Source organism: Naegleria fowleri (genome assembly GCF_008403515.1).
Source record: "Naegleria fowleri strain ATCC 30894 chromosome Unknown tig34, whole genome shotgun sequence".
NCBI lineage: Eukaryota > Heterolobosea > Eutetramitea > Acrasida > Naegleriidae > Naegleria > Naegleria fowleri.
In genome coordinates, this window is record NW_025407966.1 from 428845 (window position 1) to 450031 (window position 21187).

Consider the following 21187-nt stretch of genomic DNA (forward strand, 5'->3'; position numbering starts at 1 on the left):
TGTTTCATGTGACACTTTGACAACAAATCTTTTAAGGTGTTTGTATAAGGATCTGATTCATCAGACGTAACGACTTGTCCTCACATTTGTGATAAAGTTTGGTAAAACTCGGATTCAAATTTCGACTTCAAAAAAATGGCTCAAGGTGGTGTCAAATCAGCTTCAAAGAATCCCAAAATGCAAAAATCAAAGAGGGCTCCATCAAACGGAATTAAAAAGAAGAGCAAGACGAAACAAGAGGAAATTAAAAAACAAATTAAAAAGCAATGTACGGCATCTACCGCTGCATACATTGAAGGTGAAATGTTAGCAAAATTGAAGAAAGATGGAAAGCCGTTACACTTTTTGAAAGATTCTACCACCAATACCACAACCAATGGAAAGGCTTCTTCCAACAACAAGAAGGATCAAAAGAAGAAAACAACCAACAAATAGATGATGATCATCAGAACATCCGAAGACTTGATAGACATTGCCGGTCAACAAAGGCTCGTAAAATTTTTTGAAGTGCTCTCTCTTACCAACAAAAAGAGAACAACCTCATTCATCAGCTCTGAGCGATCGGAATTATCACAATTATTGTTAGATAGCTCCTACTTTTTCACGAATGAGCTGAATTAAATATTCATTGATTCCAAGTTCACTCATACTTTCTTAATGCAATATAAAAAATGCATTCAATTCCATCTGCCCTTCCAACGACCACCAAACAAGAAGGACGACAGCAAGTAGTGGTTGATATCAATATCCTTTTTAAAGCTTTGGATTTTCATGATTGGAATCAGGGCATCGGAATGAAGGCAAATGTCTATCAGACAGGTTCTCGGGTCTATGGAACAGCAAAGCCTAATTCTGATTATGACTTTTTCGTAATTATTTCTGATGATGATTATCTCCAGTTGGACACTCACTATAGGAATAAGAGAAAAAACAACTCTTTATCATTAGAAACAGCTAGCACAACGAGGCATGATGTGTTCAACAATCAGTGGTATTATTCTGGAATAACTTTTGAAGAAGGCGAGTATGATGTGAGAAAAAACGAGGATTCCTTGTTTGGAGATGGTTTTATTGAGGGCTATCAATGTCTTTTTTTGTCTTTTTTGATGGCAGACAATGAGGTTGCAGAACTGAATGTAAATCTCTACAAATATTCAACATTTAAAGCCAAACTAGATGAAAATTGGTTACAAGCGCTCATGTGTATTTATTTACCTCCACAACATGTGTGGCAATTGGACTTTCCAGAACTTCATACAGATACTAAAATTTATTTTCGAAAACTGATTGTGTCAGTTGTTGGTGAGGCAGGAAAACACTTCCAAATGGCAAGAAGGAAATGGAATTCATTTGACAAGGATACAAAGGATGAGAAGAATGGCAGTATTATTTCAAATTATCAAGAAAAGAAATACATTGCTCATACTTTTAGGGACCTATTATTTGGAAAACAAATTGCAACCTATCTGAGAATTGTTGATTATACAGAAGCAAATGCAATCTATTATGAAATAATGTCGAGCTTTCCAAACGAAAAATCTTGGACAAGTTTTGAAAAGGAATATTATCCAAGATATCATTCATTGAAAGATGAATTTAATGAAATTACAAAGAAAGATGATCTAGTTAGCGAACAAGAATACAAAATGAATGGATCATTTGCATTAGCTCTATTAAGAAAATTGAAAGGAGATATATCAACATTTATAGAGCTGTTAAGACTTTACTTTTCAATAGAGTCACAAACCTGGAAGGAAAAAGGAGTGCAATATGTGTTTGTTAAAGGTGTTGAGGAGTCACCAAATTATTCAAAAATTGTTCAGGAGGTCTTTTATGGAATGATACTTTTCAAACAAGAGCGACCTGAACTTATTTCAAAAGAGAACGAAATCTTTTCAGAGTGTGAAATTTTATGCAAACCTCCAAATAAGATTATACCTTATAGTAATGCCTTCTCGTACAAAATTTCGAATTGGAAGAAATCGGTCGTTTTTGAAAGATATACAAACAGCATGATGGTACATTTATTTTTCGATATATTTTCTCAGAAATGGATGTTATGTTCTGAAAAAAGCTTTGACGCTCAAGAACACATTAATGGGTGTAATGACTCGATCAGAGAGATGTTTTGGACTTTCTTAAGACAGAAAGTTATTAATTTTCCGCTATCAGGCTTTCAAACACATCCCCCAACTAGTTATACTTTTGATGTTTTTCCGAATCTTTTCGCTAGTGACCTGACGGTTACACTGTTGTCGAGTTACAACGATACGTCAAGTTTGAGGGAATGCCTCAGACCAGCTCAAAAACTCACTAGAAAGAGCTTTGTATTTTCAAAAATAGAAAACGAGAACGATATCATAGAATTAAGTTTTGATAACATTTCAGAGGTGAAAGCATACGTAAATACCTGTGACCCGTTTTATGTGAAAGAGTGTGTAGTGTGGGACGGAATTGGATTCGAGTCAGTTCCATGCCCTCAATATGAATCTCTTAATTACCTTTTAGAAAATATTCAGCTACGAAATGAAAAACGAATAGAGACAACTGAAATTTCACAGGTATCAGAGATTGTGTTGACACATATGATTGAGATTTCTAGAGTTTGCATTTTTAGCCAATCAACCACTGAGAAGATACGCAAGTTGATTCAAGGATCTAAATTTGAAGCGCTCTTTGAACAGGTTCTGTACAGGTTCACAAGATTTTGTGAATGTTTGAACGTCATTTATGAAACTGTTGAACAAACCAGCAATGGAAATTTGAAGGTGTTCAATGAAAAACTGCTCGAAGTCAACTTTCAAGATTATTTCATGGACACTTCTCATATTAATTTTGTGAAAAACTTGTTGGTTGCTCAATTCAAGAACGTCAAAACCAACATGCCAAAATGCTCCCACGCTATCCAATTAACTATTGCTGAAAGATTGAGTATAAGTCCTGCCAAGCAGATGTATAAATGTGTATGCAGTTTCAAGAATCAATAGCATTACTATTAAATAATTTAATTTCAATATTGAATTTAGTACTTTCGGTAGCTCTTTTTGTTGTGATAATTGTTTTGAGAACTGTTGTCGTAGTAGCTTTCTTCAGTATGATTGGTCTCTTCGTTATTTTCGTAATTATTGTCATAACTGTTGTAACCTCTTCGATAATAGTTTCTGCTATTGTTTTGATAATTGTCATCATTGTCATAGGAGGCTTCATTTTCGTAAGTATTGTTTTTGTTATTTCGATAATTTCCTCGTCCTTGATGATTTCTATTGTACCTCGATTGTTCTTCATTTTGGTCATAATGTGTATAACTGTTGTCTTCGTGAAAATTATTATCCTCAAAAGACTCTGCACTCTTTTTTTGATAAAATCCGTCCTTAAACTTCTTTCTGTGAGGATTTAACATGTCTGCACTCGCAATACCTCTCTTGAGAGACTCAACTTTCTGTTTATGTGAGCTGGCAATCGATCGCTTAATTTCTGCAGTCTTTTTAGGATTTATCAATGCATCTCGCTGATGTTTGATAATGTTGTCAACTCCCAATGTGTTATTTGTAAGCTTGTTCATAAAGTTTTCAACTGGGGCAGCATTCTCAAGTCTCTCAATAGTTTGATCAACGAATGGCTTTTGGAAATGGAACAATGGATCTTTGGCCTTAATGTCCTGTTGAATTTTTCGATTTATCAATGTCTTTTCTTCCGATGTTTTTATCCTCAGTGATTTTCCTTTTGTATAAATATCAGATTTGCTTCGAATGGTGTCTCCCTTTGCAGTAATGTTTGCTAGCAATCCAGCTTGTAAGAGAAAAGGATCTTGTCGAACCATTCCCGGATTTGGTTCTTCAAATTCTACGTTGAAAGGAGGTTCCATGTCATGAATAACTTCTTTTCCCATGGCAAGTCTCATTTGGTTGGCAATCTCCATTTCAACAGCTTCCTTATACTTTTCTGTGAATGGCTTTGAAAAATGTTCTACAAGCAAAGTGGCTCTATATTCATTTTCAAAAACAATGTCATAATCAATATAAGGATAAGGTTTCAACCCGTCCTCAATACCATACTTGGACTCAATTTCTGTTTTCAATTTTTCCCAATCCGATTGATCTGCATAGGGTTGAACAAACATGACTGAAACTCCAACATTGCCTGCTCTAGCTGTACGACCCACTCCATGAATATATTCAGTGCACGATTTGGGAAGATCAAAATATATGACTGAGGCCACTCGTTTGTAGTCAATACCTCTCGAAAGATGTGACACAGTTGTGCTGTGCTTGGTTTTGTCAAGACCTTTAGCACGTCGTTCTAAGTGTGCAATCATTTCTGAGAATCTACTTGGTATGTAAAGTTCCTTTCCATTGTCGTCATCCTCTTGAACCTCACTCTCAGGTTCCATAGTGCTGATAAGAACTTGATACTCATTCGTGTTGAATCTCTTAATAATATCAATTTTAGCCAAGGTTGGATAAAAATATGGAAGCATGACACAATTCACACCAAAAGCTCTGAGTCCAAAATAAACAAAGAAAAGTTTGTTTGCTGGTACGTAAACAATGACACGTCCTCCATAGAATTTGTGACTCAGAAAATAATATAACAGTAATATTGAGTTCACTTTGAAGTTTGGTAATTTAGCTTGCATTTGTTTCATGTCAACATAATATTGGTGTAATTTTCCTTCTAAACTCTGAGTTCTTCTGTCGAGCTGGATAACTACTGGTTCTTTCAGCAATTGTTCTTTTAGAGAAATAGCCTGTTGAGCCTTTAAGGTAGCACTCATGAGGATACACTGGAAAAGACCTGGTAAATGTTTGCTCACTATCATGGTAATTTGCTCCATTTGTTTTCTAATAATTTGATCTGCTTCATCAATAATTAAAAGCTTTAGAGTTTCTTTAAGAGAGATTGAAGAGTTAGAAAGAGCATATGCAAGTGATTCTGGTGTAGTAATTAAAATTGGATGTTGTAAATCACATAGATCCTTAATATCCTGTTGTAATTGATTCAATTCGCTTCTAAAGTAAATACAGTTACATTCATCTTTACAAAATTGTGCCAACAACTTCCATTGTTGATGTACTTGAATACATAATTCTTGTGAAGGCACAAGATAGAGAACTCTCACACCTCTTTGTTGAACGGAAGTCGTATGTTGTTTGTGTAAAACGTTTGTACCAGAATGATGAGAGTTTTCAAACATCAAACTTTCTGCAATGTTTTTTACCCTTTGTGTATCCTCTGCCATTTGATTCATTTTCCGTTCATGTAAAACCATTTGTATTGCAGGAATCAGAAAGGCTGCAGTTTTACCAGTACCGGTCGATGAACTACAAACAATATCTTTCCCTGATAGCGCAATCGGAATTGCAATTTGTTGAACTCGTGTAGGCTCATGAAAGCCTTGTCTAAACACGGCGCTAATAATTCTACGGTCTAATCCGAAGGATTTCCAACTATCAATCACTGGAAACTCTGTACAATCTTTGATGTCTTCTATTACTTGAATGGATTGTTGTTTGTTTCGTTGAATAATTTCAAAGTTATGATCCAAACATTTAAATTGTTTTTTTGATGATGATGATGTTGTGGATGAAAAGTCTTGTTGAATGGTTTCATCATTGTGTTTTAAAAGGTCATCGGAAGACACTGAGTGTTCATCATGCTTGTTTCTTGATGAAGCAATGTTCAACATTTTTTTTGTAATCGCAACCAACAACACTCTTAAAACACATCCTTACAGCAACTCCATCAAGATGTAAACATAATTAGGATTTTCTAAATTGATATCAATATTCCATTCATGATTTGGTTTATCCTCTCAATAGAGTGTGTCCCGAGCTATGAATCATTCATCTTTTCCCGCCTTCAAAAGAACAAAAAAAATTGTAGTTGAACAATCTCTTTGTCGGAAACTCATAGTTTGAAATGTCGAGCTCAGCATTGTTAGGAACATCCATGAATATGACTGAAGCAGGTGGAGCAATGAGCGATGTGGCCCAATCGTCCCGATCATCCTTACTCGATGTCATCATGGCCCGACATAATAATTTAAAAGATCAAAAAACACATTCTCGGTTGTTATACGTTGCAAAAAAGACTCAAAAGGAATTTGGAGAAGGGAGTTTATCGGAAAGTAAGTGTTTGATGTTTCAAAAATCTTTGGAGAAGGAATAATTTATTTGAAATTGTCTTTAGATTTTCATATGCAATTATTTCAGAAAACTGGACATAAAGAAGATGATTTTTATGGAATACTCTTTGAAGTTCAAGAGTATTATGTACATATTTTGGAGGGTACAAAGGATTGTATTTTCGACTTTTTGAGAATGCTTAATCGAGCGAAAAACGAAGATGATTTTCTAAAAGAGATTGATTACAAAATTTTGTCAGTGAAAATTCTCTTATATACTGATGATTCAGGACCATTAAGTTTTCCAAGATGGACATGCAGAGAAATTCCTCCAGGTGTTGCAATTGAAAACGATGATGACGACTTCACTAATGGTGCCCCTTTAACAAAAGAAGAAGAAAAAGCAGGCTTAATGTGGATCATTAAAATTCAAGAAATACATCAGCAACTCCTGGCATTGGGAAAAAAGGTTATGGGATTGGGCATTCGACAAATGTCACTTTTTCTCGACGGTCTTAATCAGAATTTTCCTCAAATTATTCCTAGAGAAAGCTACATCAAAGACCTTGCCAACGATTGCGAACTGTGTCTAAATCTTTCTGAATTCCTTGAAGTTTATGACCAACCCATTACACTTGATCTCTATGGTGAGAATGTGTGGTAATATTGAGCCAAGAGATCTCAGACTCTTTATTTAACAAAAAACGGCTTAAAATTGAGTGCAATGACCTCTCCTCCTATATTTACAAACCACAACCTGAAAAAATAAACTTTAAAACGATCAATGAATCGGTACCATTTTCTTGCAACAAAAATGGGAATTGCTTGCATCTTGTGCTTGGATGTTTAGAGGAGAATACATACGAGCGGAGGAGAGCGTAAACTCCTCCACTGCACTCTCTCAACTCTCTCCTGGGAAGGTCTGAGGTGTCGTCCACTCACGAGAAGTGGGGTTGGTAAATCAGCAATGCTAATGTCCTGGAACCAGAAACGGGTCCTGGGTGGAAACACTCGGTTGAAACGGCTAGGATGACACCGCAAAGGTTTAGTTAGATAAACAACGCAGCTCACTTGGGCTGCAACACAATTCAGACTACTGGCACGGGTTGCACAAGCTGTTCCTTTTTTACTCATCATCATCATCAATATTGTTGAGTGTTGGGAAAGAGATGAGGAAGGAGGCTTGTTGGCCAAAAGATGGAAGAGCAAGAAAAAATGCAACAACCAAACAGCAACAATGTTGGGATATCTTCTTCAAGCGTTCCTCATCACAACCAAAGTGAAGAGATGTATGATCATCACGATCGGGAACATCCGACTCTTGAAGAGGACATTCAATTACATGGAGCCCCTCAACTAAAGAAGAGGAAGAACAACAAAAAGAAGAAGGAGAGAAAGAATGAATGGAATCCAGTCAAAACTCCACAAAGAGACATTGAAAAAACAAACCAAATGTTTGAACAATACTATTTCAGTCATCAAAAGGTGGTAGAAACGGAAGAGGAGCTGAATGAAATGTTGAATACCTTCCGTTCTCCATTGCCAAATACATTCCGAGTGAACCAATCCATTCCGAAGCAATACCAAGAAAAGTTGAAACAAAAGATTAAACTCTATGCTGAGAGTATCAAAAGTATAAGAATTGATAACTCTGCCATCTCTCAACTTTTGTACAAGTCTAGTACAGAACCTGAAAAGACAACCGAGCCTGAATATGCCTCACTAGAGCCTGTTTCATTCATTTCTGATGAATCCATTTGGCAAATGTCAGACAAAATCACAAAAGAATTATTAAGAAAGCAACCAGAACTTGCTCAATTCAGAGACTTTTTAATGCGAGAAACTGAAAAGGGTAATTTAAGCAGACAAGAGGTTGTGAGTATGCTTCCACCATTGATGTTCACAAATTGGAAACCATCAGATAAGGTGTTAGATATGTGTGCTGCCCCTGGCTCAAAAACCGCTCAGTTAGTTGAGTTATTATTTCAAAGCAGTGGTGGAGATTCAAAAAATATTAGTGGATTTGTGATGGCGAACGACAATGATGTCAAGAGAGCTTATCTTTTGGTTCATCAACTTCAAAGATTGAACTTTTTATTCCCTCATTTGATTATTACAAATCATGATGCCACAAAGTTCCCGCAATTCAGTAGCGAGCCAAAACTTCAGTTCGATAAAATTTTGTGTGACATTATGTGCAGCGGAGACGGTACCATTAGAAAGAACCCAACTATATGGAATCAATGGAAGCCTAACATGGGACATGGCTTACATAAGATGCAAGTAGATTGTGTTTTGAGAGCATTTGAGCTGTTAAAAGTAGGAGGAGAGATTGTGTACAGCACATGTGCTTTAAATCCAATTGAAGACGAGGCTGTGGTTGCTGAGGTAATACGAAGAACCAAAGGAAAGCTAGTATTGCAAGATCTTTCTTCAAGATTTCCAACTCTAAAATATAAGCCTGGTATGACAACATGGACAGTTACATCAAAGAAGGGTGTGGTCATTCCAACTTATGAGGATGCCTTAAAATTAAATTTAGATAATAGAATTGTAGAAAGTGAATTTCCAAAGGAAGACGTAAAAAACATGAACATGCATTATACAATGAGAATTTTACCACATCAAAACAATACTGGAGGGTTCTACATTGCTCACTTCAAGAAAATAGGAGAATTAGACGAACCAATCGTTCAAATTAGCTCAGATACACCAAAAGAAAGGATCAAACAGTTCAAGGGAAGAAATTTACAAAAGGATACAATCCAATCAATGGATCCAGAGAAACTCAACTCCATTTTAGATTTTTACGGATTTAATAAGAATGCATTCACAAATGAACAATTTTGTTTAAGAATGTCAGAAAACTCAACTGGCACCGATGGAGTAAGGAAAGTAATGTACATTTCTCCATCTGTAAGACAATTTGTTGAGCAAAATGAGAAAGAGAATCAAAAATTTAATATTATTAATTGTGGTATTAGAGTTTTTGAGAAGAGCAAAGCTGACTTTTTGAAATGTCCGTACAGAATCACTCAGGAAGCAGCATCGCTTATTTGGAATAACACTAATGACACCAGAAAAGTTGAACTGAACTTGAATAATTTCATTAACTTTTTAGTTGAGTACCAAATATCAACGGAATCCATCAACGAAAATGGTCAATCGCTTGAAGCGGAGAAAATAGCATCCATGCAGCCAGGTGGTGTCCTAGTGAAATTAAAAGATTGTGAGGAGAGCAGCCATGACGACATTTTTGCCATTGGATTTAAGGGTGAACACACGCTTTCGAGACATGTTAAATTCGAACATGTACCAGTACTTTTGAAATCTATTGGATGTACTCTTGAACCAAAAAAGAAAAAGGAAACCAAGGACGGTACTGACGTCCCTCCTGTAGATGAAGACGAAACTACTGAACTCAAAGGAGAGCATGGTGATGACCAATAAAAGAGGTCTTATTTGAAAATTTTGACTTGCGTATAACTGCAAACAACGAACATTTCTCCAGTGAAAATTCATTCAAACACAAATAGCTTGGAGTTTTCATTTGGTGGTTTCCCAACATGTCGACACCATTCATGGAAAACACTTTCAGCGTATTGTTATATTCATCACACAAAAAGATTCTCCCTGTAGATTTTGAAAATCAATATCAGGAGTTTTCAATCGTCTTGGATGGTGTGAAGCAAACGAAATCTTGGCTCCTTTAGCTCGCTATTCTCTTTACTCAACATCTAAACCTTATTGGCAAGAGAGTCTGAAAACAATAAAAGATTGTTATTACAATTCCATGCAATTCCTGTCGCTGCTCTAAATGTTATTCCAGGGCAATTGTCCATAGTAATTTCTCCTATTTGTTGGCCATTGGACGTTCCAAATTGCAATCCAGTTGATACAAACAGAATAAATAATATTATTTGAATTTGACTGATTGTTATTCTCAATGCACATCCTGGCAATTTCAAACTTCTCATCAGAAGGGTTTTTCATGAGTGTGTCAATGAAGTTTTTCAAATATACTTTCTGCAGTGGGTGTGCAGTGACATTGTTAGAAGCCAGTATTAATGCATCTCTTCCAGTTTTTGTTTCCAAGTTGTAATTATTTTCAACTAGAATATTTTCACAACTTCTTTCACCACTTTTTGCAATTAATTGTTTTGAAGAAAGATCAAAAACGGTTAAAAAATGATATTGAGAAATAAGAATGCAATGACAACCATATGAAATTTTCACATCAATGGCTTGAGTTGTTTGGATATCTCCAACATGTTCAAATTTCATGGAAAATGGTTTTAATGGTACACTGTTTCGGAGCTTGTGTTGAAATTTCTTTAAAAGTGATTGTGAAAATTCTATATCATTACTGTTGTGCCAATCATCTTGATTTGATGTAGCACTCGTGTGTGATGATGTTGACGGTGCCGATGATCTGGATGGACGCAAGTCATAAAGATGGATTCTAGTTGACATTTTTTTTGAAGATGTCATTGGTTTCTTGTGAAATTGTTAATTCATTTCAAATCTCAATATTGAAGAGTCTGTACTGCTTGAGGCAACAATGATATCACCTCCGTTGAACAATAAACAATTATCTATTGAGGAACCTTTTCTAATAAGCTTGATAGAGTTTGCCATTTGGAGTTGTGTCTTTGTTGGTTCTCGCTGTACTCGAATGATCGACAAGTCCTTATCCATTGGCACAACGATCAGAATGTCGTCGTCCTTGTTTCCTAGCAAATCAAAGTTACTGAGCTGGCTGCTATCCATGTCTACATGAGATAAATAATTCAATTGAATATTTTCTTCTCTAAAATACAGCGAACATAACATTAGTAAGGGAGGCGTTTTGATGGCAAGTAATACATGGTCATCTTGGAACATTATTTGTCGAGTAACAATAGTATCATTCATGTTGTTGCACACTTCTTCACAAAGATGGTCCTTACAATTATGATCAATATGAACAGGGTCTAGTGAATGGGTTTCACTCTCCACGGTTAAGAGCAGAACAGACCCATCAGATTGAAAAATTAAAAACTTGTTAAATGAAATGACTGGACACGCATGAATAAACAATGCATCTTCATCGGTGGTTAAAGTGCAAATGCAGGAATTTGTTTCAACCTCCCAAACATGAGCAGTTTTAAATCCATTACAAATTACAAATAAATAATTTTTTCCTGTTTCTGAAGTGAAATGTTCAAAAGAAGAATACATTCTATTAATTCCAAGATGATCATCATCGTCGTCTTGCATGTCATTATTATTAGGGAACAGCTCAATCATCGTTTCCACTCTGGATTGCATGACCGAAATGATGAAAATTCTTCCTTTACAATTATGAAACCCAATGTATTTCTCCGAAATCCAGCAAACATCCCCAATAGCATCATCACCATGAAAGTAATGAGAAACCAAATCCAAATGACCCTCACAATGATTATTGTTGTACAAATGAATTTGCTTTCCATGAGTGCTTGCCGAGAGAAAAATTCCATCCGTTGTTGGATGCCTTTTCAAATAATTAATTTCTTGTTTATGATTTTCCTTGATTACTTTTTTTCATCGAGTATAACAAAGAAGAAGGAGTTGGTGGTTCAGAGAGACTCTCAAAGGAAAGGCATTTTCCGAGAAATGAAGTGGAAGCCTTTTTCATTTTTGTTGATGATTACAAAATGAGATTCCATTTCAATAATTGAAATTCAATCATTCACTCAGTAAGTGTTTGAAATTTCAAATAATAATTTCTACCTCACTCGTGTGGTTGGTTTGAATACTTTTTAATACGTCCATGCGCAATAATTGAAAAGTTGGCATGTAATTAATATGAATTCATTTAATCTTCAATTAAGAAATTAAGAAGGAATCATGAACGATGTGGCATTACAGGATGATACAACATGAATTTGGGTTCTCATTCCAATCGTGAGCCTTTTGTCCTTGATTTACATTATTTCCTGTCGTGTATTGAATGATTGTGTGAGAGACTGGATTTAAAACTCCATTCACTTCATATTGGCTCGGAATATAGGGTTGTTGTTCTGGTACAAAGACTCCATGATTTGTATAAATCACAGCAGTTTGTTGTTGATGGGTTTGGGTTGGTGGAAATCCCTCCGGATATGGAGGAGGTATTGTATGTGGAGGATTGTCTATCGATGAGGAAGACATGATGGATGGTTGTTGTTGGAACTCATAATGAGGAACTGAAGTGTAGGCGGATGAAGAGGATGGTGGTTGAAGACTATATTTACTCATACAAAGAAGGGATCTGTACTGTATCGTCCAAGCCGTTTGTTTGTGCGTGTGTGCGTGAAAGAGGAGGCGAAGAGCTTCAACTAAATTTTTTCTGTTTCGTTTCGAACTTCTGAAATCTATTTATGAAAATCAGCTAAAAAGGAAAAGATTGAAAATTCCACATAATTATAAAACAAAACGATTTAGTAAAAAAAGGAAATTGTTTGAAATGTAATTGTGCCAAGCTCGAATATGTGATTTCAACTTGTGGTACAAACTAAGCATGTAGAGATGTTAAAGCATCTTCTGAAGTCACAAGTCAAAGCAAACTTTCAATTAAGTTACAACAATCAAATCCTCAACTCTCAAACTCATTGATAATTACAAAAATTGTTGCGGATGGATGGAATGGATTGTTCCAAAAGAAAATTCCACTCCAATTGTCCATGAGTAAAAATTAGGGGTAACAACTTTTGACTCCATCAAACAATCTTTGAAAGATGTTTTTCCTTCAATAAGAAAATTCGCTATTTATGGGAAATTGACTGACACATATAACAGGAATAACAGCAATAATCATGAGATTGGTGAGTTATTTTCAAGCAAGTTGCAATTTTGGCAAGGAGGAATGGAAATTCGTCAAAAAAGACTTTAAGAGAACTCATCATTTCTTGTGTTATTGTTCGACATAACAAATTCACAATCATTAGATGATTCTAACTTCAGATATATCATGAAAAATATGAGAGATCATAACACTTATTTCAAAAATATTGAGATCATCTTAATTGGAACAAAGAACGATTTGGTGCAAGATCGAATAATTCCAAAAGAGCAAGCACTCAAAATTTTTTTTAATGATCTGGAAGGTATTCAATATTTCGATGTCACAAATACATTTCTTTCAGACTCAAGGATCATTTTGTGGTATTTAATGCTGATGCGATATTTTCTAACGAAAGATAAAAAGAAGCATCTTGGATCTCAGTGAATTGTCCATTCAAATGTTGCAATCAACGTAACACGATCTTTCTTGTATGATTACCAACTTTTGTAAAGTTTGATAAAGTCAGTTTGTTATTATTTCAAGAAATTGGTGGATCAAGATTTTGATGGAAGCAATCCGTTTCCAAAAATCCAAACAAAAAAAATCACACCTTCATCATCAATGCCATCCTCCAAAGATCAAAAGAGAAATCGCAACGAATACGATTCGGAATATTCCGAGAGCGACCAGGAAGAAGAAGGACAAGACAATCCAAAAACCAAACAAGTAAAAACCACTGCAAGTCTTGGAATATGGAAAGAAGATACCTCTCAAGAGCTCTATTATTTCATCCATCACAAGTTTTCCGAAATGAAATTCCCCAAAGATACGGTTGGAGTTGCATCGTTTGATTTTGACTCAACTCTGGTTTTGACCAAGAGCGGAAAGCAATTTGCAACAAATGCTAATGATTGGAAATTATTCCATAAGAATGTTTCAACGAAATTGATCGATGAAGTAAAAAAGAAGAATCGTCTGTTGGTGATTTTCACGAATCAAAATGGAATCAAGAAGGGAAAACTCACAAAGAAAGATCTAGAGAAAAGAATGGAAGGTTTTATTAGACAAGCTGTTGGAGAGGATATTCCAGTCTTGGTTTTGGCAGCTATGGGTGAAAACTCACAACGAAAACCATGCACTGGAATGTGGACCTATCTCGAAGAAAAGATTCTTCCAAAATATCACAAAGAATTATCATTGGATAAATCTGACAGTTTTTATGTTGGTGATGCGGCAGGAAGACCTGAACGAAAAGACGCAGAAAAGAAGAAAATTAAGAAGGATCACAGTTGTGGTGACAGAAAATTTGCAATGAATCTTGGAATCAAGTTTCATACTCCTGAAAATTATTTCCTGGGAGAAGCTGAATATCCGACGTGGTCACTAGATGGTTACGACATTAAGAAGTTTGAAAATGCTAAACTTACACCTTACAAACAAGAAGATTTGATTAGTTCCAAACAAGAAATTGTCATTTTCCAAGGTTGGCCAGCAAGTGGAAAAACCACATTTGCGAAACGTTATTTCCTTCCAGCCGGTTATGTGCATGTCAACAGAGATTCACTTTCAACTCCTGCCAAATGCATCAAAGCAACAAAAGAAGCTATTGCGCAAGGTAAATCTGTGGTTGTTGACAATACTAATCCAGACGGCGCCTCAAGAAAGCCCTACATTGAAATTGCAGAGGAGAATGACATTCCTTGTAGATGTTTTGTTTTTGATATTGAGAGAGAGTTGGCAGAGCATTTGAATGTTCTTAGAGAGAATAGATCGAATGGTGCTCACCCTCACGTTCCAGGTGTTGCTTATAACACTTACAATAAGAAGTTTGAGGATGTCACCAAAGATGAGGGTTTAACAGAAGTGAGAAAAATCAAATTCATACCTGTATTTAATAATGACAGAGAGAAGGAAGAGTTCTTTATGTACACTTGAATGTCTTTCCGTTTCACTTGTATGAACCATATTTATTTTGAATATAAATTTCAATTCCATCGATTCAAGTCTGTTCGAAAGAAATGTCATTGAATATATATAGAATGGTGTCATCATCCTTTCCTAATATCGGAAGAGATTTTAATCAATCAAAAAAATGTCATTCTTGCATCGGCGTTCATACAGTGGATTTGGTATTTTACTTGCTCTCTTGATGGTTGTGGTGGTGATTTTGAACATCACAAATTTGTCCACACAATCCTCACTCGATGAAGAAACACCTGAATTTGATTTTGACACAAATTTTGATTATTATGCCATTCTCGGAGTTTCACACAATGCCACTCAACAAGAAATCAAAGCTGCCTACAAGAAACTCACCATCAAATATCATCCCGATCGAAATCGAAACAAAACAAAACAAGAACAAGAATCACTGAATGCCAAATATCAAAAAATTGCAAAAGCCTACGAAGTACTCAGTGATGAAGAACAACGAAGGACCTACGACCAATATTTTGAATTTGGAGCTAATTTAGGTGCTCATTTAGGAATTGATGAACAAACACTTGAATTTATTTTGTATTTATTGGTGGGCTATGGTTATGCTATTCTTGCAATTTTAATCTTATTGGGAGTGGTGTTGATGTTAATTTGCATCATGTGTTGTTTGTGTGTTTGTAAATGTTGTTGCAGTTTTTTCAGAGGAGGAGAACATGTGACAACTAAAACAAATAAGAAGAAAAAAGCAGATTAATGAATCATTGTGAATGAATCAACGAGAAGTGTTACGACAAGTGATTGAGTTACATTTTCAAATTTTATTAAACATGTGAAACATTTAAACTGCTTGACAATTAACATTTGAAAATAACTCTATTTACTTGAAGAAGACGACGAAGATGACGAGGTGGACAAATATTGAGCAAGTTTTTTCACCAATTCTTGACCTTCCTTTTCATTATTCACTTCAAACAAATTTTCATAAGGTCCTTCAAACTTTTGTGGAGGTTTAAAACCTTTCGAAAATTCATCCACAACCTTATCTGCATTTTCTGGTGGCAGCGTTGGATGATTCTTTCGTTCTCGAATATTCGTTTTGCATTGTTCAGGAGATGTTGTAAACCATACCAAATCAATATGTTTCACACCAAGTTTTTTGGCTTCTGTGATCCACATCTTTCGATCCTTGGGATGAATATTGCATCGATCGAGCACGACTGATTTGTTGTGTTTGAATGATTTTTCCATTAATTTTTTGCATTCGGCGGCATCACCCAATGTGTCTTGATTGATTCTGACAAAACCATGTTTTTCACACAAGGTGGCAAACGTGGATTTTCCTAAATGTTAGTTTACATGAGTGAGTGGTGATGATGTATTTCAGAATATTCATGATGATTTGAAAATTAATATTCATTCATATCGCGTCATGTGTGATTCCAGTGTTGAGATCAATTTCAAAATGAATTTCAAAATGAATTTCAAAATCCGATTCGGAATGAATCGTTCATATTCATTTCAGATGATGAGGATGACAATCAATTGCACTCACCTGAGCCAGGAAATCCACACAACAAGATGAGATGGGTCGGAGTGGAATTTGAACTTTTCAAAGATTTTGATTTTTGTGTCATTGATCTTCAGCGGTGAACTTCTGTTGTTGTTTTGGCACAAAAGATCGAGCAAGGAGCAGAAAAGAAGATAATTTTTTTCTTCCTCTTCTTCTTCTCTTTCCATTCGGAATATGAATTCACTTTCAATTTTTTCATTTTCCAAATTGAAAGTCGCGCGAGATGAACTTTGAACTATTAGAATTTCATCATCTCCAAAGTGTTTAAAAAAAGGAGCGCCACTTGCCGTAAACGTTTACAACATCTTGTGGTGCGATTTTTTGAATTTCCCCAAAAAATGTGTGGTCGATGTTGGTGGAGGATATCCGAGAAGCCTTCAATGAATGATGATGCATCATCATCATTGTTTCCTCCTTCCTTGTTTCTCCTCTTCCGACAGTTCTTTGTCTGTGAGAGCACCAACAATACCAAAAAGAAGAATACTTCCACGACGAGGATGAAGACGACCCTAACTTTAAGATCCAAAGTGGTGTTTCAATATTTCTTCTTCCTATTTCTTCTTTTTTTACTCCTTTCCCAAATACATCATCATACCTTCCATTCATGTGATGAAACACTTCACTTCTTTTTTGTAAATTCTCAAAGTATCTCCTCTCGAGAAGAAATGGTCATCACTACTTTTGCAACTCATTCAGAATTTCTGAACATTAGGAATGATACATTGTATCTCTATTTGGACTCTGTGAATGGTGTGGATGCCATTGATAATGATTGCACTTTCAAGGATCGACCCTGTCGATCATTTCATTCAATTATTGTTCAAAATCGAGCATTGGATCAGAATGTACTTCCCAATGTGCAATTGAATGTGTTGAGTGCTGTGTTTGAAATTCCAAGTGATATGAATGGATTTTTCTTTTTGCCCATTAAAAATACTTTTAAAATTGTGGGAAAGGGAAGAACTGAAACGATTTTGACTCATGATGTGAGTTTTAAAAAGACTGATCATTACTTGTCGTTGCATAGAGGAGGAATGAAATTGAAGGACGATCCAGAGCTTACGGTGGAATTTTCACAAATGACAATCAAGACATTGAAATTGACAAGTATGCCATCTGTCACAATTTCGAATAGTTTTTATGATACTATTTATTTGAAAAATGTGACGTGAGTGTCAATTATTGATTCATTTTTTCAATTATTTAATAATTACTATTTTAGATTAATCTACATGCATCATTGTGAAAGTATTGTCACACCCATGAGAGAATCACAAAAACCATCCAATGGTTCAACACTAGTGTTTAACATTTATACCAAATTAATGTTGCATGCCATCAACTTTAATCCTCAAAGTACTGTATTTGGAAATGTTGACATGTCAACGATCACCATATTAGAAGACATTCATGCAAAAGAAAGCATGATTTATTTCTTTCACGCCCTCTTCGCCAATCCAGAAGAAAACAATACTTTATCTGCTCACAATATTGACATGTATGAATCTTTGCTTCACATCACAGAATTTAATCGAATCATGATTGACAGAGGAGTTTTCACACGAAATTTAGACGCCTCTCGTTATGGGCAATATTTATCATTTCTAACAACCATCGATGACACTTATCAAAATCAGCCAATACAGAAATTAATGAGCCAATTGATTTTTTCACACTCTTCTTTAAATATTGTGTCACAGGGAAGATGCTCTGCGTCGATGATCAACTCTAAATTTGCCCACGCAAATCAAACTGGAGCTCTACATTTGGAAGGTATTGGATTACTGGCAGGTTTTGTGAATACACAGTTTTTGGACAATGAATCAGAAATAGGTAGGTTTGTGAAATATTGTTGTTGACATTTCTTTTGATAATGTCATGAACATTTAACAATATTACGAACAAAATTGACCCACTACATCATCATCATTTGATCATTCTTGATGATTAGGTGGAGCGGCCATCATGATGCGAAGTGTATATTATGTCTTTGTTTCTAATTGCACCTTTGCACACAATAGACAAACCTCTCCAAATTACAATATTGGATTGCAAACCACTGGAGGAGGAGCCATTCATCAATATCAAAGGTAATTTATCATCGATGGATGAAATTTCACAATCACATGACAAATCTTTTTTATCCTTATTTGGTTGAAAACACATCATTTATTTCAAACATTGTTCAAATTTACAGTGTATTTTCATCGAATGCTTGTGTTTATTACAATAATACTGCCAAAACTTATGGAGGTGTACTATATTCCTATTTAGGTATTCGAATGTGGGTGACTCAAGATCTTTTTTTAAAAAATAAGGCAGCCATTGGTGGAGCCATTTACACCAAAAACACAATAACCACTCTTCCGTTCATCATTGAAGAATGTGCATTTCGTCTCAATTCTGCAGAGAAATTTGGAGGAGCAATCTTCTCGATACGTGCTGGTATTTTAATGTCTGCTTTTAACAATACCTTGCCACTCATTTCACAAAATACAGCTGGTGTGAGTGGTGGAGGTTTATATTATTGTGAATCATCCGTAGATTGGTATGAATCTCGTATGAATCCAGTCACACTACGAAAGGAAAAATTTTTAATCAATTCTGAATCGAGTATGGATGCTCAACAAATGATTCCTAAATTTATTGCACAAAATTCAGTGCTCACACCGTTCCATTTGAAAGATAAAACGTCATTTCCAGCAGAGGCCTCTCTTCAACTCATCGTTCGAGGACCACAGAGTACTTTAGAAATTACACAAAAACGAGAACAAATAAGACAAATTGGAAAACAAGCACTTCAACGTGCGGTTATACCTTTGGCAAGTAATTCGAGCGATTTTAATGTCGTGGCTGTTAAAACTTTTTTTGGAGAAGAATTGGAATTTGATTTAACCATGAAAGACACCTTTGGTCAAATGATACCTTACGATGGAACTTTTATGCGAATCGACACAGTCGATGATTCAATCGTTTATTCTGAAGCCAAAAGTAATGTTTTTGAAAAAGATGAAGAAGGTAGTCTTCCACTCTTACATCCCATTGTGACATTGGTTTCATATTCATATCAAGATCCATTTCCTCAAAATGCCACTGTGAAATTTTCACTAACTTTCATTCAAGATATGCTTGTGACGTATTATTTTAATGTGAATTTTCAGTTTGACCCATGCCCAACAATGCATTCTGCATTTTCTAAAACTGATTTGAATGGAAAGAAGATTTATTACTGTAGTTTTAATGTGGCTTACTTATTACCTGTCATTCTTGCGATTGGATTAGCAGTTATGGTTGCTGTTGTGGTGATTGTTGTGATTTCAGTACGAAAATTGAAAAAGATGAAATTTAGTGTGAAATTATTGAAACAAAAAGAAAAAGCTGAAATTGAATTGACACAAAAATTGTTGGATTTACAAACATTATATGCCAGTGAATTGGAGAATAGACATTCATTTAAGGAATGGCTCATTAAATTAGAAGATATTGAAATTGTTTCAAAAATTGGAGAAGGAGGACAGGTAAGTGATTTCTGCTGTGACACTTATAGTTCATATTTCAAAAACATTATTTTGAAAATTGGTTTAAAACTTGAAGGGAGTTGTTTACAAGGCTAGGTGAGTTTCTTTTGATTTGAATGATCATTTGAATTATTTTGTTTAATAGATGGAAAAATGCAGATGTTGCTCTCAAAAGCATTAAAATTGAAGATTCAGACTTGGATAGTAATGAATTTGAAAATGAGGCATCATTGCTGAGCAATATTCGTCATCCCAATGTAGTTACCTTTTTCGGAGTTTGTCTCACAGAATCAAACAAGTTTATGGTGACAGAATTCATGCATGGAGGATCTCTGGATTCACTCATTTATCAATGCAAGGTGAAAAAGAAATTTATTCCATTGGCAGATAAAATTCACATGTTGAGTGATATTGCAAGTGGAATGAGTTATTTACATCATGGAAAAGATAAGATGATCATTCATAGGTAAGTGAGTGAATGAGCTCAAAAGATGGATCTGTTGATTGTTATGATACGATCTGAATGATACATATGGTATATGAAATCAATAATGGATATAGAGATTTGAAACCTGGAAACATTTTACTAAGCAATGATTTGACCTGTAAAGTGTGTGATTTTGGAGTGTCCAAATTGTATCAACAAGAGGTTCATAGAACCAATACCTGTCGTGTAGGAACTTTGTTTTATATGGTAAGTAAAATACGCACAAGAATGATTATATTGAACAGTGATACCAAATCACATATATTTATGCAATGCATCAGGCACCTGAGGTATTGTTAGGGGAGTTTTACAACGAGACAGCAGATGTCTATAGCTTTGCTCTTATCATGTGGCAATTATGTTTCGATGAAAGTACTCTCTTTTCGTCATCCTTCTCGAAAGAGTCAAAATTTACATCGTTCATGACCAGCGAGCAAATATCTCAGTATTCCACTCTCAATGATTCCATCATAGTTTTACCGAAATTAGTGGCTGATGGCTTGCGTTTGCCTATTCCTTCTCTTCCTCTTGATGCTAATTCAAACACATTAAGGAATTGGGTTGATGAATTCTTTTTTCGAAACTCAAACAGTATTTCATCACAATCCTTCGAGACTCATGTTTCAGTCCTGAATGACTTTTTTGAATTGATGGTCAAGTGTTGGAGTAAGGATATTTCTGAAAGACCCTCATTTTCATTGATTTTCAACGATCTGTGTAAAATGGAAAAACGGCTAAGAAGTGTAAAATGAGGAAGCATGAA

The 21187-nt window shown here is 35.3% G+C and overlaps 12 protein-coding genes across 12 annotated transcripts; 7 read left to right on the forward strand and 5 right to left on the reverse strand.

Annotated features, from left to right (window-relative positions):
• Window positions 1-135: 135 nt before the first annotated feature.
• FDP41_003532 (uncharacterized protein) lies at window positions 136-435 on the forward strand (the record flags this gene model as incomplete). Its single annotated transcript, XM_044706847.1, has 1 exon — window positions 136-435. One exon carries the CDS (start codon window positions 136-138, stop codon window positions 433-435), a length of 300 nt encoding a protein of 99 aa, XP_044562253.1.
• Window positions 436-671: 236 nt separating this feature from the next.
• On the forward strand, window positions 672-2987 carry FDP41_003533 (uncharacterized protein; the record flags this gene model as incomplete). Its single annotated transcript, XM_044706848.1, has 1 exon — window positions 672-2987. The coding sequence occupies one exon, from the start codon at window positions 672-674 to the stop codon at window positions 2985-2987; it is 2316 nt and encodes a 771-aa protein (XP_044562254.1).
• Window positions 2988-3022: 35 nt separating this feature from the next.
• On the reverse strand, window positions 3023-5686 carry FDP41_003534 (uncharacterized protein; the record flags this gene model as incomplete). The annotated part of the gene is made up of 1 exon (XM_044706849.1): window positions 3023-5686. The coding sequence occupies one exon, from the start codon at window positions 5684-5686 to the stop codon at window positions 3023-3025; it is 2664 nt and encodes an 887-aa protein (XP_044562255.1).
• Window positions 5687-5919: 233 nt separating this feature from the next.
• FDP41_003535 (uncharacterized protein) lies at window positions 5920-6788 on the forward strand (the record flags this gene model as incomplete). Its single annotated transcript, XM_044706850.1, has 2 exons — window positions 5920-6127; window positions 6190-6788. The coding sequence occupies 2 exons, from the start codon at window positions 5920-5922 to the stop codon at window positions 6786-6788; spliced, it is 807 nt and encodes a 268-aa protein (XP_044562256.1).
• Window positions 6789-7339: 551 nt separating this feature from the next.
• FDP41_003536 (uncharacterized protein) lies at window positions 7340-9574 on the forward strand (the record flags this gene model as incomplete). Its single annotated transcript, XM_044706851.1, has 1 exon — window positions 7340-9574. One exon carries the CDS (start codon window positions 7340-7342, stop codon window positions 9572-9574), a length of 2235 nt encoding a protein of 744 aa, XP_044562257.1.
• A 363-nt stretch (window positions 9575-9937) lies between these two features.
• Window positions 9938-10597, reverse strand: FDP41_003537 (uncharacterized protein; the record flags this gene model as incomplete). Its single annotated transcript, XM_044706852.1, has 1 exon — window positions 9938-10597. One exon carries the CDS (start codon window positions 10595-10597, stop codon window positions 9938-9940), a length of 660 nt encoding a protein of 219 aa, XP_044562258.1.
• Window positions 10598-10633: 36 nt separating this feature from the next.
• Window positions 10634-11434, reverse strand: FDP41_003538 (uncharacterized protein; the record flags this gene model as incomplete). Its single annotated transcript, XM_044706853.1, has 1 exon — window positions 10634-11434. One exon carries the CDS (start codon window positions 11432-11434, stop codon window positions 10634-10636), a length of 801 nt encoding a protein of 266 aa, XP_044562259.1.
• Window positions 11435-12010: 576 nt separating this feature from the next.
• FDP41_003539 (uncharacterized protein) lies at window positions 12011-12385 on the reverse strand (the record flags this gene model as incomplete). Its single annotated transcript, XM_044706854.1, has 1 exon — window positions 12011-12385. One exon carries the CDS (start codon window positions 12383-12385, stop codon window positions 12011-12013), a length of 375 nt encoding a protein of 124 aa, XP_044562260.1.
• A 1147-nt stretch (window positions 12386-13532) lies between these two features.
• FDP41_003540 (uncharacterized protein) lies at window positions 13533-14846 on the forward strand (the record flags this gene model as incomplete). The annotated part of the gene is made up of 1 exon (XM_044706856.1): window positions 13533-14846. The coding sequence occupies one exon, from the start codon at window positions 13533-13535 to the stop codon at window positions 14844-14846; it is 1314 nt and encodes a 437-aa protein (XP_044562261.1).
• A 157-nt stretch (window positions 14847-15003) lies between these two features.
• FDP41_003541 (uncharacterized protein) lies at window positions 15004-15603 on the forward strand (the record flags this gene model as incomplete). Its single annotated transcript, XM_044706857.1, has 1 exon — window positions 15004-15603. The coding sequence occupies one exon, from the start codon at window positions 15004-15006 to the stop codon at window positions 15601-15603; it is 600 nt and encodes a 199-aa protein (XP_044562262.1).
• Window positions 15604-15722: 119 nt separating this feature from the next.
• On the reverse strand, window positions 15723-16483 carry FDP41_003542 (uncharacterized protein; the record flags this gene model as incomplete). The annotated part of the gene is made up of 2 exons (XM_044706858.1): window positions 15723-16189; window positions 16402-16483. The coding sequence occupies 2 exons, from the start codon at window positions 16481-16483 to the stop codon at window positions 15723-15725; spliced, it is 549 nt and encodes a 182-aa protein (XP_044562263.1).
• A 601-nt stretch (window positions 16484-17084) lies between these two features.
• FDP41_003543 (uncharacterized protein) lies at window positions 17085-21176 on the forward strand (the record flags this gene model as incomplete). The annotated part of the gene is made up of 8 exons (XM_044706859.1): window positions 17085-17587; window positions 17642-18252; window positions 18371-18509; window positions 18617-19937; window positions 20014-20033; window positions 20083-20403; window positions 20499-20631; window positions 20706-21176. The coding sequence occupies 8 exons, from the start codon at window positions 17085-17087 to the stop codon at window positions 21174-21176; spliced, it is 3519 nt and encodes a 1172-aa protein (XP_044562264.1).
• Window positions 21177-21187: the final 11 nt, after the last annotated feature.